This window comes from Argiope bruennichi, chromosome 1 (genome assembly GCF_947563725.1).
Source record: "Argiope bruennichi chromosome 1, qqArgBrue1.1, whole genome shotgun sequence".
Taxonomy (NCBI): domain Eukaryota; kingdom Metazoa; phylum Arthropoda; class Arachnida; order Araneae; family Araneidae; genus Argiope; species Argiope bruennichi.
Genome location: NC_079151.1, coordinates 86,512,847 through 86,527,723, shown reverse-complemented (window position 1 = coordinate 86,527,723; position 14,877 = coordinate 86,512,847). Strand labels below are relative to the sequence as shown.

At 29.6% G+C, this 14,877-nt stretch overlaps 1 protein-coding gene across 1 annotated transcript in view; it reads right to left on the bottom strand.

Moving 5' to 3' along the window:
- Positions 1-2,719: 2,719 nt before the first annotated feature.
- The window catches only part of LOC129970356 (PDZ and LIM domain protein Zasp-like), a 35,476-nt gene continuing 23,318 nt past the window's right edge, over positions 2,720-14,877 (bottom strand). The window contains exons 8-15 of the mRNA XM_056084456.1: positions 13,560-13,691; positions 10,924-11,095; positions 9,530-9,814; positions 7,132-7,456; positions 5,397-5,583; positions 4,703-4,823; positions 4,405-4,520; positions 2,720-3,244 (exon numbers count right to left, since the gene is read on the bottom strand). Coding sequence (XP_055940431.1) covers positions 3,167-3,244; positions 4,405-4,520; positions 4,703-4,823; positions 5,397-5,583; positions 7,132-7,456; positions 9,530-9,814; positions 10,924-11,095; positions 13,560-13,691 — 1,416 coding nt within the window. The 3' untranslated portion in view covers positions 2,720-3,166. The remainder of the gene's footprint in view (positions 3,245-4,404; positions 4,521-4,702; positions 4,824-5,396; positions 5,584-7,131; positions 7,457-9,529; positions 9,815-10,923; positions 11,096-13,559; positions 13,692-14,877) is intronic.

The following is a 14,877-nucleotide window of genomic DNA, read 5'->3' as shown; positions in this document are numbered from 1 at the left end:
CGGATTATCTGATTTTGGCGGAAAATAAAAATTGTTTCTTAGTAGAAAATGCAGAAGAGAAAGTTTTATCTTTTGATATCAATTTTGAATTATTCAAATTGTTTTGTGATGAAATGCCGAGGAAGCTGTTTTATTTTGATTAATTTATTGTTTATCTTTTTTTATTTTGTTTTTTTGAAATCGGTTTCCGTGTGGAAAAACTGCTTCCTTTCAATCCAACTCTGGCTTGTTTGCTATCAAGAATCATCAAACTGTGCGATGAGTGAAAACAATCAACCTTAATGGTATCGTCTAAGTCTCATCTTCATGACAATAGATGAACGAATTTGAATTATAAAAAGAATCAGAACTAAAACTAAATCAACTTTAATTATTTCATTACAAGTTTTAATTCTTAAATTTAATTGAAGATTATGGATTTTTAATCACTAATGCACCCACTTCCAATAAGTAATGCATTTTCATAGAGGGCATTTATTAAGTTTAAGTATCCCGACAATATCTGGTGTTTGATAGAATACTTTATACTGTCCATTTGATTCAATTGATTAGACGCTTTTTTTAAATTATAATGTTTTATCTTTCTGTTTTACAATGAGTTACAAATATTTTGCTGAGATGCGCCTGATTTGTAATGTAGCTGAAATGTCTATTATTTAAAAGATTAACTGAATTTTATATTGCTTATAATAAAAAAATCTTCATGAATGTAGTTAACTAATGAAATGGTGTTCTAGAAATTTTCATCTCAATGTTGAGTCATGCATCAAATCAGGCATTCGATCATTGAACCACATTGTGAGTATTTTTTTCTGTGAATGAATTAGTTATTTATTTAGAAAAAGGTTATGTAATTTAAAAAAATATATAGAATCAAATTTTATTTTACCTAGTACAGGAAGGGTTTTTTTTCAATTGTAAAAACAGATTTTATTAGCAAGCCATTAAGAATTTTTAAATTTACTTAATTTTTAAATAAAATATAGTACCTGGACAATTATTACTTGTTGAAATAACATAGTGAATACATTATTGTTTTATTCGGCAAATAAATGGATTTATTTCAGATATTCCTTATCTTATACTTTTAAAAGGCTTTAAAACATTCATTTTTGGAATTGGATTTCATTTTTTTTTGGGGGGGGGGGCGCAAGAGCTATTATGTTGGTAATGATGCTCCGGATTAAATCCAGGAATGGAAATCTGTGTTGAAATCTGCTATATCTCAATGTAGATTTTCTCTTTCATAAACTTTCTTCCTAATGAATATTCTTTGAGAATTTGTATTAAAACGAATTTGAGTATCTATGATCAAAATAATGTTACATCTGAGATTTTCAAAAGTGGTATTTTTTGGAATATCTTATTTCATTATATTTAAGAAATTCAAAAACATATATAGTGGAATTTGGTTAGTTCGAATTTCTGAATAATTGGAATTTTTCCTGATATTTTGTATTTCTAATAAAGAAAATATCAAAATATTTTCGGAAATTTTTAATCATTTCGATGTCAAAACTATAATATCTTTTTTTTTCAGAATTTTTTTCATTAGTTAATAATTAATTTAATTTATATAAAATTTAATCGATATAATATAATTTAATTTTAAATTATAATATAATTTAGATATAATTTAATTTAGTCGATAACTACTTTATATTATATATACTTAATGAGATTCGGTTTATAATTTTTCAGGTACTTAATTTACTGGAAGATTTTTGCAGATATATAATATATTCAATCAAAATAGCGATAAACTTTGAAATTTTAATATACAATTACTGTATTTTTCAAAATATTTAATAATCATTAATTAAAATTACTTATATATTTTAAAGAAAAAACCTATACCATCATTATTAATTTTAAAATAAACATTTCTTCCGTAATTGAACTTAATAATTAGGTCTTTAATTGTGTTTAAAAACTAGTTAAAATTTACATAATTTTGAAAGATCATAAATTTGAAATCATCTTCTTAGCTTTTAACAATCTACAATTGCAGCAAAAATAATCAAGTTTAAACTTAAGATTAATTTTATTAATTAATTTTTTTATTTATTGAAATGATAATATTTCAGTAATGACACAATGAAAATATTGAATCTTTCAATTAAAACAAAAGAATTCAGAATTAAATGTACTTTATTATTGTTTTCTTTTACAGTGAATAAAAGACTCAAATATTTGTAATTTAATCTTTGCAAAAAAAACCTTAGCAAAATAGCGATTTTAAATTATATTCAAAATTTCGAATATAATTTTTCTAATAGAATGTTCTATTTAAAATACTTAATTTTAGAACCATCTTTGTAATGTTTTCAGTGTCAAATAAAAAACCGCAAATAACCAGGCGTTTTCTTTTTCAGAAAACCGTTATAGTTAAGAGATTTTTAAAGCCCTTCATGTAGTTTGAAATACAAGAATTCTGATTTACTTTTCCATAATTTATAAGCTAATATCATGAATATTGCATAAATAGCATTTGGTCACTATATATCCTAGACATTATATTAATTACAACAAGAAAAACATATTTTCAAATATTTATTCAAAAAATGGAACAACATTGTAAAATTTTAAAAGCAAATAAGTGTATTTCATAATTTTACTATAACATAGCCAAATACGTTATTGCGTTTTTCGAAATATCCAAAACTGAAAAATTTATCCAAAAACTGAAAAATTTAAGATTAATAACAATTAAAAATTTAAAATATATTAGTTTGTCAGATCATTCAAAATTACTCACATAAAGCTATTTATATATATTTTTAAAAAGATAAATATTGATGAAGATTTTATATTTGATAATTTAAGCCACAATTTATAACATTTAAATGAGATTCAAGCGAATCTTTCATTATTTTTAAATAAATCTTTTTCCTGCATCAAGCATAGAACTTAGAGATAAATAAAAAAAGAAACCTTTTTTTCGTTTCTTTGAACAATGATACAACTAATATTCACATTGAGTTTTACTGAAGTTGTTTGAAATCTAAGGAATTGCAAACATTTAAGGTTCGTGTGACCTTTCAACCTTAACTTTTACAGACACACGTAATGCAGCCATCCAGGAAAACGGAAAGTGAAGACGCAAAGTACATTTTCACGAAAAGGTGTACACTAATGTCAATGTTTGTAAATGCTTTTTCTTTTTTTATCGCGCGTGCTGTTTGCAGAATGGTTTTCCACCTTTGGCGTAGAAGCTCTGACCTTCCAAATTTTTCTGGCAAACCTGAAACAAAATAGTACAAATTTTATTCAAATCATCACTTTAATTTTTAATTAATATAAAAACTAATGTTCTTACTTTTGATTTTAAATGCAATACTTTACTAACAATTTTTTTACTTGAATCTGTGATTTTTTTTAATTATTTCCTTTTTTATGTGTGGAAGAAAATTTTAGCTGATTGGAGGAAAAATTGCATATAAATGCTGGTTGTTTCTTAATTAATATAATTACCAAATAACCATAATTAGCAAATATCTTTGATTTTATTTCCTTATTCAATTTCTTATCAAATCGACATTTTAAATTTTAAAAGTAAACATATCTCTTGTTGAGATTGTCTTTTTCAGAGCTTAAAAATAAATCTACCTTCCAAATTTCTTACATTTGTAATCAAATAATTATATGGGATTTTTCAAAAGAGTTCTTTTACTGTGATGTAGCTTCTTATTATATTGCAAACTGTTAGAAAATTCTCTGAAAATAAGCATATTTTCTTGTAACAACTCCAATTTCCTGGCTGCTTCAACCTCTCGAGAATGCGAGTTGATAAAATGTCAAAATAAACTTTTAAAACGAGATTCTGGTTTAGAAAAAAGAAAAATGTATTTCACTTTTCATCCCATTGGATGACAAATTCAACTTTCTTACACCTTTTTCTGTATTGCCTTTTCTTATCATTAAATATAGCTAACACACAGAATGACTCAATAAAATAAGAGATTCAAACTATGTATACAGGGATTAGATGAAAAATTAATTATCTTTTTAATTCGTTATTAGGCTATTCACCTTGCGAAATGTAATCCAAGTTCATTTAATGTTCCAGTATTTATAGCATTCCATATATAGAAATAAAATTTGTATTGGTATGGCACTACTCATAAAAGAAAAGTACATTTGCAATAATAAGTAAAATGTTTGAATAACATTGTTTTTAGGATAATACGAAAATTGGTTATGAAAGTCAAACAAACTTTTTCATAAATTATTATATTAAATCAAACTATCAAACAATAAATCGTTTAGTGAATGGAAGGATGAGACATCAATGACAATGTCTTCAATATTAAAAAAAAAATCTAGAATTCATTAGCATGATTTTGTTATTTCTACTAGTAAATGATGTGAAACGATTAAAAACAACGATTTTTCAAAACTTACGCTGCACTTGAAGCATTGCGAATGATAGTTATTGTTGAGAGCCTCTACCCATCTGTCTCCAGCTTCGATCGGGAATCCACAGCCAACGCACTTGGTAGTGAACAACTCGTTCCAATCTGCCCGATAGAAAGGAAGTGATCTTATTTATATTACAAAAAAAGCTTTTATACGCATTCACATCTTAGTATTTTTTTTTTCTTAAGTACAAAACAAGACTTCATAAACTCGAGCCTGACAAAAATTGTCCAAATTTATTTATACATTATTAGATCATTAATAAGGATGAAGTACATCATACCTTTTTCGCAGTAGGGCAATCCATCTTCCAAGTAGAAAGAATTGTTGCCAAAAGGCTTTTTGCAGTAAGCACAAATGAAGCACTCAGGGTGCCACTGTTTATCCAGAGCATTCAAGCAATCCTTAAAAAAATAAAATTCATGAGTTTATTGAAGAAAGAATTTAAACAAAGTTTAATATAATATAATATTTGATTTTAAAGTGAGATTAGAAATAATTTTTCGAACAATTGAATCATTTGCGCAAACTTATATTTATAAGCTTCTTGATAATATTGCATTACCATTTGTAATCGAATGTCAGTGAAAGAAAAATAAATTGGAGTAAATTATATTGATGGTTGTGATACATGAGGCATTTTTGGCTATTATATTTTAGGAGATAAAGTGCGTTGTATAGTAAATCAGTAAAAAGAAAGAAAAAAAACATGTGCAATCTAAGTATTTTTTAAAATTATTTTTGTATTTTACCTTAAGTTATTTCTTAAAATATTTATCGGATTCGTATTTGTATCTATAGCGGTCAAAAAATGTATCCAGTTTCTACTCAAAAAGTAATAATCAGGCATGTATGTAATTGTTGTTACGTGTAGGTCCATGTACTTGCTCTTTGTTTAAAATGCCGATTTAATTAATAAAATTGTCTTCAAGGAAATGATTATTTCAAAGAAGAAGAAAACTGATGGGAAAACTAACTCCTTTTATCCTGACATTGCACTTGTTACAAATAGGTGCCAAAAACTGCTCGTAGCAGTTCTCGCAGTACAGCTGTCCTTGCTCTTCCACGAAGCCAATGTCAATGAGATTAGTTTTGCAGTGTAAATTGTTGCAGTGGAAATGGTCCGGGCACCAGGTGCGATTCAGAGCGATGATGAAAGGTCCCCTGTTAAAAAAAAAGAAATTTCACTTTAAAAATGAGTGGACTTAATTCTCTAAATTATTTGAAACATTGAATTTTAATGAATTCTACGCTTATAAAAATGTATTAATCTTTTGTTGTTTCCTGAACATATTGCTGTTTCGATCCATATAAGAATTCATTAAGCATTTGAATATATATAAAAAAAGATGCTTCTTACTTGCTTCCTTTTTCTCTACAATAATTTTAAAACCAAAAATTTTAGTAACTAGATACCTCAGGTAGATTCATCAGCAGATGCTACGCATGAGCAATAATCAATCGTATTGTCTTAAATAGTGGATAAATTTCTTTATTTCAGGAAAAAAAAGTAGTCTTTCTCATTTTTCAAAAATTAATTGGTTTAAATCATACAAAAAGTTTGATCATTATACAATTTATGAATAAATGCTTCCCCGTCTTTAACTTAAAATTCTTCCCTTAAATGAAAATTTGTAGTTATTTCTAAATGATTTATTTGTTCGCTTTTTCGACTCACTTATTCATTTCAATTTTAATTACTTTTATTGCTTTCATAAACAATTAATAATGCACAGATTTACAAAACATTTATATCAAAACAAGACAGGCGTGAAATAGAATTTTTGTCTTTATTGTTTAGGGAAGCAAAAATTTATTATGTCCATTCTAAGTAAGGTTTGAAAAATATACAACATACACCGCAAGGAATTATGGGATATCCGAGATATTTTTATTGCTTTCAAAACTCAAGATACCCATGATTGATAGACCATTCTTAACCTTTTGACTAAAAAATTTTTAAACATTTTTCATCCGCATTTTTCTATAAGAAGGCAAACAATAGATTCCAAATAAAATAAATTTATTTCTTGAAATTTTTACTCTCATCGTTTTTTAAACCTGAGGACGAGACATAATAGTACATACTTTTTTTTGTGTATAATTGTTATAAGTCATTATGAAAAATGATTGATATATTTGCAAATTTAATCAATATTTATTATTAGAAAAGTAAATCAAAGGTAAAAAAGAATACACACACGCAGAATAAAAATCATTACAAATTATAGGTTTTGGAGGGGGAAATAGGAGCACGATTTAGGTAACTAAAATGAAAGGTAAGGAACTGGTCTTGTTCTATAACTAGGGTAACAAACACAACGATGAGTGTCAAAGAAATTTTAGTAGTCGTGATTTTAACTTGAAGTAATCTTAAAACGTGATTGGGACATAATTGCCCGGTTAGTTGTCAAAGAGTTAAGAGAATTTATGACTTTTTATTAAAAAAAATATATCTTATCTAATTCTGACTTAATTGAAACAAATGATTTCCTGTTTAATCCATTAATTGTCATATTAGCATTTAAAAATAATTCTTTAAAAATGTTATTAAAATGTTTATAGAGTGTTAATAACTTTTAGATAGGATTGTTTAGATGTTTTTTTCTTAGATTTAATAATTGTACGTTTCGAACAAGAGTATCCTAGACAAGAATCATGGAACCTAAAATCTGACTCCGGTATATTAAAAAATAAATCAATAACCATTACCTAATTGGTTCGCCACAATCTCCACAAACAGGAATCCTTCCTGGAACCTGTTCTTTCATGAGCTGACCTCGACCCTTCTTCGGAGCAGGTTTGGAGCCGGCTCCGGTTGGGACTCCAGGTTGGGCGGGAGCGGTGGTGGGTTTCAGGTCCACGATGGGGGGCAAAACTGGCGAGAAATTAGATGCCAAGGATCCCCCGAAAGACATGGTTGGAGCTGGAGCTGGTGCTGGAGGAGCAGGGGCCGGGGCGGGAACAGACTCTTGCACTGGTGCAGGTTCCGGAGCTGGTGGAGGTGCAGGTGCTTCTTCCTTCTTAGGTTCTGGTGCTGTTGGGAACAGAAAGTATGCATGCATCAAATAAAAGCAGATCTTTTCTTTTTCTTTTTTTTATGTCTTGAAAAGAGACATTTTGCATTTTTTTCTTAAGAAAAAAAAATTTATTCTGAAGAGGAAGACGGATTGAGCATTAATGGAGTTTTAAATTTTTCTTGGAAATTTTCAAATAAAATTCAGTCATGTAACAACGATTTGTATTATCAAATTTTAAATTTACTAATCAGAAAAAAAAGGTTTTTAATGACCCTCATTTGACTAATAAATATCAGTTACTTAAGTGATGTTTTTAATGATATTTTCCCATTTAAAATAGATTGCGGAATTTTTATAAATGCAGTTTTTCAAATTTTGAGTGAAATCTACTTTTATATTCAATTTAGTAACTATCATATATTCGATATTATTGATTAATTGAAATTCTAGATGACCTTATGACCCATATAGGTAATAATGTTAATTCAGTCAATATAGAATTACGAATTATTTTCTGAATCATTTCTTGAATTTTTAATATAGAATTCAAGTTCCCTGTCTTATTTAAAATCTTAAGTATATAAAAAAAGCAAATTCTGGTATAGTTTAAATTTACCTATACCTCACCTAGCTGCAGAATTGTCTTAAAGAAGGAAGGGAAAGTAAAGTATACTTTCAAAAATCAATCTTTAGCAGAAACCATTGTTTAAACGAAAAGACAGATAAAAAGTTGATTATCGATTTATTGACTATTGATTGATATGGATTACCTTACTGACATTAATTATTTGAGTTGCTCAAAACACATGAGCATGTGCGCAAATGCGTTCCATTGTAGTATCATCTAATACTTTTGGCTGTTCATCCTTTGCTCTTTGTACAGGCGATATTAGAGCAAAATAAGTCTGATTGTATAAACGTCTTAAATCTAAATATTATCCATTTAATATAAGTGGCATTATTATCCACTTAATTAAAGTGGCATTAGGCATTATCCTAAATGAAAAGTGGACAAATTGAAGGAAAATAACACTTTTATTAAAAATCAAAAGAAATTGCCATGGGTATTGTAATACAGGTCCTATTGTTTAGGGTAGCAGGTTTATGCCTTTCCTGTAGAAAGGTGGTGGTTGATCCTTGAGGAAGAACAGCACAATTTTCTTCATTTCATAGTCCGAATGGAAACATGTACCCTGTAATGCTTACTTAAGTGGTTCAAAGATATGGAAATCATAGGATGATGAATCCGGACTCAACGGCAAGTGTTCCAATGGAATTTTTTTAAGGTCATTTGGTTTTCCCTAGAGTCGTGTGGGCTAGCATTGTCATGGAAAAATATCGCTTGTTGTGTCAAAAGGCCTGGATGTTTTCTTTTGATTCTTTTCTATAGTTTCCTCAGAGTACTGAAGTATTGTGTTGAATTAATAGTATTTCCCTTGGGGAAAGAAATCCACCATAAGGGTTGTCAGCGGCAATCGAAGAATTAGAAACCGTGCTAACGAGCGTTGTTCCGATCTGGAAGCATCCATGCATAGCACGGCTATACTTTTTATAAATTTCATCAAATACGAAAATCTTTCACTCTTGAACACCATATGCAGTGCACACCTTCTACCAACCTTTATATCCCGTGTTCGGTGGCGCTGCTATAGTTGCAGTCATTTTGACGCAAGAATCTAATTTTCATTTGGACAACCCTTATATAATCGCTGGATAAGATATGATTGCCGGCGTCCTGGCATAGGGGTAGCGCATCTTCCCCATGATCTGGGCGTCCCGGGTTCGAACCCTGGTTCGGGCATGGTTGTTCTTCGTCTGCGTTCTACCTGTGAATGTGCCCCACTGTAAAAAGGGGTTGCGTAAGCGAATGTGTGAGTTTCATCTTCATATGAGCGAGAAGTCAGACTTCTGCCCTCAGGTGCTCAGGGGTCTTCACCCTCAGAACTACTGCACCCTCTTTCCGTGGAAACACGGGCACGACATCATCATAAGATAGGATAGAAACGTTGTAAATCAACCACTCGGATTGACAAGTAGAAGATTGCCGATAAAACATACATATTTTAGATCAGAAGAAAAAGAAATCCTACCTGGTGCCGGAGTTTCTTCCACCTTGGCTGGTTGAGCTGAGAAGGTAGTTGGCAAGGGAGGCACCGTGAACATACTGGTGGGTGGTGCTGCAGGTTGTTGCTGGGGGACAGGTGGTTGGACAGAGCGGAAGGATGGAGCGCTCTCACTCTTGGGTAGCTGGGCTGCGGGGGTGGATTGGGTGACTAGAGGGGAGTAGTTTTGACTCGGGCCAGATGAAGATTCAGCCGGGGCTCCACCTTCGATTTCAAACTGGGGTTTTGGTGGGGGCCATACGAATTTGGTCTCTTAAGGTTTCGTGTTACAAATGGGTAAAGAAGATATTTAAAGTACAAAAGGGAAAGTATAAGTAGGGTGGAAAGAAGAAAAATGCATATTATTCTTCGGCATATATAAGCTCTAAAAGCAAAATTATAATGTTTCAGCACATTTTGCATTAATGAATTAATTGGTGCTTAACTAAATTAAAACACTATTACTTTGCATATTGATCATTTTTAGTATATACTAAACAGTTAAGGTAGGAAATGCAAAATTATTTCATTAAAAATAATTTAATACAAAAATGTAAAACATAAATTATTTCTCTTATATTATATTTTTCTCTTTAAAAGGCATAAAGTGCCATACCTAAAATAAAAATAGGCCCAACTTTCTAACTCCCTCAATGTTTCTAATTAAGTTGTCAGTTCAGTTTTTTTAAACTGTTAAATGAAATATCTTCCAATATAAAAAGGCTAAACTGCCTTAAGTTATTTATTGATTTTTTTATAATAGTTTACGTATTAAACTATTTTATATAAATGTAATTTTAAAAAATTAAAATCTGAGCCATTCTTGTGCTAAATTATAATCATGCTTTTTAAAAATATAAGGAAACAATGAAATTAATTTAACTACTGATGTGCAACGCATAGTAAAAAAGTTATTTTAAGTGAACACAATTTTGAAAAATAAAAATTCTTCGACTGTTTTGCATCTAACTATAATTATGTTCTTTAAAAGTGTAAGGAAAGGATACAATTAATTTAAATACTTTTGTACAACGCATAGTAAAACGATTCCAATATTGAAAAACCTATTTTTATCCATTTTTAGAACCTTTTTTTATTAACTGAAAAAAATGACATTGATTTGAAATCTAATTGAATTTTGCGATATTTTTTACCACTGTAAACCGAGCTCTTCTTTACTGTTTAAGACTATTTTAATTTAACCATTATTAATATCTGGAAATAAAGAATTTTTCAACTAAACACTTATTTAAAAAATCTATTCACCTTTCAATGATACTGTTTCAGTAATATTAAAAGAAAGCTGATGCTCCTAAATTCATCACTAATTATATAGTTAATTGTATTCCTTGAATGATCAATTTCTAATAAACATGTCTTACTTTGCTGTCCTCCAATCACCTGCTTGTAATCAAGAGAGTACTGAGATTGCGATGTTGAAGACACTTGTTGAGTTACTTGGGTCGTTCGCTGGATCACCTGAGTCGTTTGAGAGGTCTGAGAGATTTCAGATGAAGAAGATTCCGAAACAGAAGAGAATATTGATGATTTTGACTGAAAAATAATATAAATAATATTTATATCAGCAAATTATCTACCTCATAATTAAATCATTACATTTGTAATCATAAGTTAATCAATCTCAACTAAAATTTGATATTGTATATTTATAAATGTATTAATCAATCGCATAAAAATATTATGCAATATTTTATGTCCCTTAGGAAGAGACATTTAAAGTTATTTTGATTGATCTTTATATTCATACGAAAGTTTATTTAGAAATCTTAATAATACTTTATTTGATTCGTAAGTAAACTGAGAATGGTTCAAAATACTGCATGTGAAAAATATGTTAGTCCATAATGTCTTTTCACTTGGCCAGTTATAAGATGACTACTAGGCAGCACATGCGCAGAAAGGGACTGATTTATGTTTAAAACAATTTCATAAGATAGATTCAGGTATTCTATGCTTCGCTACAAATTGCCGGTTTGGCGTCTCTGAATTTTTCTTTTTCATTGAGTATCATATTTGGACATCTATATAAAGAAAAATGGTAAAATAAAAAAAGGTCAGCATATCTAAATCTGAAAAGCTATAGAAAAAAAGGAAAATAAAACCTCTCCTCAGAAAGAAAAAAGAGCAAAATATGTTGGAATTAATCTATGATAAGTGATTAATTTTTGCACACCAAAAAACACACACACACCAAATTTTACAAATGCATGCTCAGTAATAAAAAAAATACAATACAGTGGCATGTTGTTGTACTGTGGGAACAATTACTTGTCATGTACCAAATGGTATTTTTCAGCCTTTCTATGCATGCGCTGCGAACTGGCCGCCTTACAACTGGCCGAGTGTTAACTCAGCATAATTAGTATAAAAATAGTTACACTAATCCTCAATCTGGTTAATGAATCAAAAACCTATCATTAATACAAAAATATAATTTTCATATTTTGATCATTTTAAAAAGTAGAAAGAAGTTAGGAAATGAGTTTCCTTCCAGTTTATCCATATCCAGTCCATATGATTATAATTATTAATAAACAGAAGAGGCCAAATACCAAAATACGTCAGAAAATAACAGAAAATACCAAAATAAGTCGTTTGAAGGAAGCGTCTGTTCAAAGATCATATGTACTTTTTCTCGTATCTTATAATGTAATTTTGAAGAGTCATTCGTTTCATATAAATAACTTTTCATTTAAGCAATTATTACACCTCTTGCCCACCATTTTAAAGCTCCTATGGTCGGAAATATGAAATATTTATTATATTTCGAATCTGTGAATTTAAAAATTCTGGTTTTTGAAATATTACTGTTGCTAATTCTCCAATTCAGCTAAATGCAATGAGCTTGCTTGAATCAACAAGGTGGAATATATTTTATTTGTGTTACCGGCAAAGTATGAAATCTGGCATTCTATAGAATGCTTAGGCATTGCATATAATACCTAAGACCAGCCGGTAATGTATGAAATGATTCATATATAATACATTACCCAGATATTCTATAGAATGCCAAATGAAAAAAAAGGCAAAGTAGGAAATACATCTCCGATTCGTTTTGTTTAAAAGTCACGTGGCAAGGCACGCGACATTTAACCCGCGCCTAACCTTCTTTGGCCATACGTGTAAAGATGATGAAATGAACATCTTTTGTACCCTTTGTTTCAAAACTAAAAATGTTATTGAAGCATGCTTAAAAATGCAATTAAAATAAATTCTAAAATCAATCTGAAAATGTAAGCGAAAAAAATTTAATGAATTCGGGAAAAAATTCTCCCTCTGCTTCTTTGGAATCTACTGTGCGAGTTCCTATTCCTGACATCGACAATGGGCGAGATGATTCGCATAATATATTGGCAGTTATAATGAGTGTGACAGAGAATGGTTTTTACCGACTTAAAACTGCTGAAAAATTTAAATCAAGTATATGCGAGATCACAACTCACTTTATGGCCTAAGAACTTGCTTAGAATTGAAGATATAACTCACTACGAAATTCCTTTCCGATCAGTTGCAATTTCTCAGCCCTGTGGAAGTGACTAAAAAATTTTAATTTCTTATTTTTTATATGAAAAATTGGTGCCCCTTAATAAGAAAGGCATAAATTTTGTTTTCCACAATTTTCAGTTTTCTTTACGTATTTTGAATAATTTTTTAATAGCATTCTCGGTATTTTTCAGAATAACATCTGTATTTTTGAGAAATGTACATCATTTATATTATAGCCTTATCATGACTTTTTTTTTCATACTTTACCTAAATAGCATTTTTCATTATATAGAATGCCTAGGTATTATATACCTAGAAAATGCCTAGAAAAAGTATGTAATAATTTTCATATCTCATATTTTGCCTAAAAGCATCCGGCATTATATAGAATTTTTAGGTATTCTATAAAATGCTGGCGCTTCATACTTCGCTGGTAACATTGACATAAATCATATATAATAAGTAACATAATATGGGCATGCTGTTTGAGTATAGAATAAATGTAGTATACTTGTTCTGGTGGCATATAAGGTTTCATCTCGAATGGCAGTGGCCCAGAAGAGTACGCAGGTGGAGCTGAAGGGGTTGAGCCTGGAGTAGGGCTGGTTGGTGACTTTACGCTATGGTATTCTCCTGAAAGTCTCTGTACGTATCAGAAATAATAAGATATTACTTTCAACATAGCATATGTAAGACCTTTAAAAATTTATCAGAATACAAAGATTTATTTCATCAAAATAAGAAATAGAATATAAGTAGGCCTTATGGACGGAAACTTCTTATGTCCGCCAAATGTTAAAAGTGTGAGACATAAATCAACGCTGTTGCTCTTTGTGAAACATTGAAATCCATCTATTATGCAATTAACCTTCTTCGATTCATTTATTAATTTTATCGTCAAATTTTATGTTATAAAATCATTCTCAAATAGCCTATTAGTAATATACTTTTGTTGACTTTCATTAAATTTAGTAATATCGTTTCTTATTTATCAGTGAAAGATATTGAAAATGGGGAATTCAAAAGAAAGATTTTGCCCATATTTCGTTTGAAATTTCTTGATTTTTCACATAGCCATCATATTATTTTTGAAAACATTAATGTAAATATTTAAAACTTATTAAGATGAATTTTTTTCAGTTCCTAAACTTTGTCTAGAAAATGTGTCAATTGATTGCCGTGACAATTTAATTAGATGTAGTAATACATTGTCATTTATCTTGTAGATTGCTGACCAGACGAATTATTATAAAAAGCAGATAGTAATAATGCATCTTTGCGTGACACAGAAGAAATAAAACTATCAATATTGTGACAAAAATTTCTCCAAACAAACTCAATGAGATATAAAAGCTTTTTTTCGTCTGAAAATCTTAGTGGAACTGACATTTACAGTCGAATTAATAATATTTATGAAACTAAGTATAAGTTATTGAATTCAGTTACCGATGATGCACAATTTATTAAAATGTCATTTGCTTTTTTGACATGTTGATGATTGGTATGTTCTTGACGTGGAACTTATTCACATTTCTTTTATTAAAATCACGGTTCATCAGTTAATTTAAATTTTCAAGAACTAATTTAGAATACAATGATAATCGGAACTCTAGAATACATGAACATTGGGAGCAGATATGTCCTAGGAACATATAAGCAGAATGGGAACATTTTAGCTGCTTTTCGATATTTAATCAACAATTTCAATCAGGCTTTCCTCCCAGTAATGTTGCAGCATGTGGAATGTTTTTCTTAAATTTTGACATTTAAAAGAAGTAATACTGTTGTTTGTTGTTTCTTATGGCACTTGCCATGGATAAGCCCGCTGT